This window comes from Sphaeroforma arctica (genome assembly GCF_001186125.1).
Source record: "Sphaeroforma arctica JP610 unplaced genomic scaffold supercont1.709, whole genome shotgun sequence".
NCBI lineage: Eukaryota > Ichthyosporea > Ichthyophonida > Sphaeroforma > Sphaeroforma arctica.
Genome location: NW_014039849.1, coordinates 20,801 through 25,039, shown reverse-complemented (window position 1 = coordinate 25,039; position 4,239 = coordinate 20,801). Strand labels below are relative to the sequence as shown.

Here is a 4,239-nt window from a genome sequence, read left to right as displayed (position 1 = left end):
ATGTACTACATATACTATTCTGCGCTGGCCTATTGTGTACCGTACAGAGAGGACTTGCGGGCACAGTACAACTCCGGTAACTACTACCTGTCTGTGCATGTGGAGCACCTGAGAAGCGCAAGCGAATGGCTTGCTGAGCGAGTGCTGAACCACCCAGCCAAGTACCTGCCAATCGTAAGTACACTATTGTAATATATTGGTACCCATTGAGATTATATGATGCGGAGATGTATACGGAAATTACATACGAAATCATAAGGGATAATATTGTTACCATTTTTAGTTTATCCACGTGATGACCCCTATTTAAATATTTCAACAAATCACGACATCCATGTACTTTTCGTCTTACTTGTTTCTTATATTGAATATTAAATATAATTTTCATTTGGAGTGATACTGCTTTGACTATCCGTACCTAAACCGGTATTTATATATCGGGATAGCCGTATCTGTAACACACAGTTAAATATTTTTCTTTTCGCTTGTATACACGCATACATATATGAAATCTGACATTGTTTCTGTATGCGAATAGACGTGCATGTACTTTCAACTGTCACCACACATGATTTTTACATAACAAAATCCCACCGAAAAGCTATCACAAGTTCATGGAGCTGACATAGTAAGGAGGAGTGTAGAGTACCAAATAATAAGCAGAGATCGAGGCCCCTTGTATGCACGAATAGTGCTACCCTATGTGGCTTGGCTTCAAAATCCGTGTTCAATGATATACGAGTTTGTATGTGCGTATATGCTGTCAGTCTTCTATACAACCACAGAACACTCGCACACTGGCTCATGCAAACTGTCAGAGCATGAGCTTTTGCGCACACTTACTTACAATACTCCACACCCGCCAACTACCACTCCATGCAGTTTGAGAAGGCGGCTAAGAAGGTTGTAGATGAGATCACACGCCCAAGGCCCAATGACGACCCCGTCAAACCCATCCAGATCATGCTCACCACAGACCGCAGTGCTACCACCATCCGTGAATTGGACGTATGTGGACTCTCAACTGTGTGCTACATACACAGATGTGGACTCTCAACTGTGCGCTACATACACAGAGGGTACTAGAGATTTGAAAGGAGTGGAGTGGCGTGGCGTGGCGATGTGCTTGCTTTATGTAGCACGTGTGTGTGAATCGCTTGTGCAGTACCGGTAGACTCAATCGTTGTGACTTGTCGCTTCGCTTTGTCTGGTTTCTGTATTTGTGAATTGTATGACGTTTGGTATGATACGAATATCGTGGCGGCGTTGTATATATCGCAGACGAACACCCAAGAGATGAGTGTATGTTACTTCTCTTATCTACTCTTAGTATATATGTATACAAGTGATGTATATAGACAATGCTCACATCTTCAAGTGTGGTCTTTTGTGCAGGCAGAGGTGGCAGATGTGTCTAATGGAATCAATTATCCAGTTGGCTCACCACCTTTTCCAGCGAAGACTGCGACAGTTCGTCTATTTAAAACATATTCTAGTTAAACCTTTCCATGTACATATTTGTGTGAACATGTATTGAGCTATAGTTATCGAAATTAACTCCGAGGCTCACATATTTGCCCTCATCACATCCTTTAGTCGACGCATGTGTCCCGTATCGTGCGAGTGCCTGGGATTGTCATCAAAGCGAGTAATATTATAGCCAAGGCCACCCACGTCCGCATCGAATGCCGTAACTGTGGGTAAGTCACGCAGTGTATGCCGACACTACATCGATATCGGCTTTAATATGTATATATATATATATATATAGTGAGATAGGTATGTTGGTATTGCTAGGCATGTGGTGAATATTGTGAACGCATTTGCATGTATTTTTTATCTGATGCCTATATTCTCAGTTTCAGGAATCCTATATATCTTATCTGACATTTCCTTCTCTTCCTACCGTAATCAAAACTCGACTCAGAGATGTGAAGGATATGACCATCAGACCCGGTTTTTCGGGGGCCATGTTGCCCCGCACGTGCGATCGCACAGCCGTAGAAGGCGAGGAGAGATGCCCCATGGATCCATATGATATCATTGGCGACAAGTGCCAGTGCGTAGATCAGCAAACACTCAAGCTGCAGGAGGCTCCGGAAATGGTCCCTACTGGAGAGCTGCCAAGGCACATCATGTTATCGGCCGATAGGTATGTTGATATATATCTGTACATGTAGAATTTTCTGTATGTATGCGAGGTTGGATTTGAACAGCAAAAGCTGACATGTCAGACTGTGCCGAAGATTATCTCTGCGGAAGAATTGTCAAGGCGTATCCTGTGGCCAGCCGACAGGTTTTGTGGTTGGTTGTGTATACGTGTTAGTTATCGAGTTGAGATATGTACGTGCATGTGGTGTGGGTTGGTGCGGGAGAATTGCCATGCAGCTATGTGCCTATACACTGATAGTTGTGTAGCGGATGATGTACTGCGTAGATCAACAGACACTTAACACTACAAACAACCCCACAAATGATCGCTAAATGACATATGTCAAAGCCCATCAGCATATTTTTTTTCAGAATCCAGCCTTACATATCAATTTCGCGCTTGTCTCAGATTCCTTACTCGTCGAGTAACTCCAGGGAGTCGAGTGGATGTGGTTGGTGTGTACGACAACTACCGCAACTACTCGAACGGATCTAAGAGTAGCGGAGACACAGGCACCGTCATCCCTTATATCCGAGTTATAGGCTATATGCTGGAGGACGATGCCAACAGCAGGTAGGTACTCAGGATTGATCAAAGTCTGTGGTGCGGGTTCAAGATATATTTGCATGCAAAATAGAATTTGTGTATGTTTATACTGTATATGTATGTACATACTGATAAGTGGTAAGTAGGGAAGGTAAAGGAATTTGTAGACTCTAGGTGTGTGTGGAGTTGAGTGTGCAACAAGTAGGTCTATACTCTTGAATGCATGTGTTTATACAAATAAGGTAGTCAATGACTCACATACAACATGCACGCACACATACATACATGCACACACACACACACACACAGAGATTGGCCTTGATATACGTAGAAAGGAGATAGATTATAGTGCTTAGGAGGGTCCTTGAAATCTACGAGAAGATAACATAGTCACTTAGAGAAAATTGTTGCCAGACAGGATTGGAACATTCAAACGCACAACTACACACAAATACAATACACTTACGTCTCACAGTTTGTTTTCAGACACCTGCTCGCAATTACACATTTACACGCACAAATATGAACCGCTCATTTGAACGAAGAGCATCATCTCAAGGGCTCCGCTGCAGTAGAGACGACAGAACAACAGACATCTCTACATATACACACTGTTCACAAGCATCCATTGTACGCTCACAATTCACGAAAATACACTCACAAATACCCTATCCTATACGTACAGATCCACTGCTCTCTCCAAAGAAGAGGAGAAGCAAATGTCTGAGCTGAGCAAAGACCCCGAGTTGTATGAGAAGATCACACAGTCACTCGCACCGGAAATCTACGGTAGCGAAGACATCAAAAAGAGTATCACGTGCCTACTGTTTGGTGGGTCGCGGAAAGAGCTACCCGATGGCATGCGCTTGAGAGGAGATATAAATGTGCTGCTGTTAGGTGATCCGGGTACGGCTAAGTCGCAGCTGCTGAAGAAGGTATGCGTTCATGCCTATACGTACACATGTATGGATGTACACCACAAGTTATAGGTAGAGGGGAAAAACGTGACGCCTTTATATACCATCTGCGTTGGCGCGAAATAAGTACATCATATATCTGTCACCATATCTGAAATTACACACTCACACACGAATATATATATATATATATATATATGTGCGTAGACATCAAATCTTGCCTCGGTAGCCGTGTACACCTCTGGCATGGGTTGTGGTGCGGCTGATCGTACCGCATCTATAGTGCGAGGGTACTCAACTCTGTATATCTCACGATATCTCACGCCTAATATTTTTTTCGCGTACACATCAAAGTCGTATCCAATATCTACACCTTTCACGTACATACTCATAGGTATCGAAGCTCGCTCCGGTTGCCGTGTACACCTCTGGCAAAGGTAGTAGTGCGGCTGGTCTGACCGCTTCAGTAGTGCGAGATACGTCGTCGCGCGAGTTCTATCTTGAGGCGGGTGCCATGGTTCTGGCTGACGGAGGCGTTGTGTGCATTGATGAGTTCGACAAGATGAGGTTTGTAAAAAGGCTGCTACCTAATCTATGTTTGTGTGAAATATATATTTAGTCATC

The 4,239-nt window shown here is 43.6% G+C and overlaps 1 protein-coding gene across 1 annotated transcript in view; it reads left to right on the top strand.

Annotated features, from left to right (window-relative positions):
* Positions 1–4,239, top strand: part of SARC_08170 (hypothetical protein) — a gene marked incomplete at its 5' end in the record, with an annotated part of 7,693 nt that continues 3,454 nt past the window's right edge. Inside the window, 7 exons of the mRNA XM_014297866.1 lie at positions 1–174; positions 883–1,008; positions 1,597–1,700; positions 1,928–2,152; positions 2,561–2,725; positions 3,384–3,633; positions 4,010–4,211. Coding sequence (XP_014153341.1) covers positions 1–174; positions 883–1,008; positions 1,597–1,700; positions 1,928–2,152; positions 2,561–2,725; positions 3,384–3,633; positions 4,010–4,211 — 1,246 coding nt within the window. The remainder of the gene's footprint in view (positions 175–882; positions 1,009–1,596; positions 1,701–1,927; positions 2,153–2,560; positions 2,726–3,383; positions 3,634–4,009; positions 4,212–4,239) is intronic.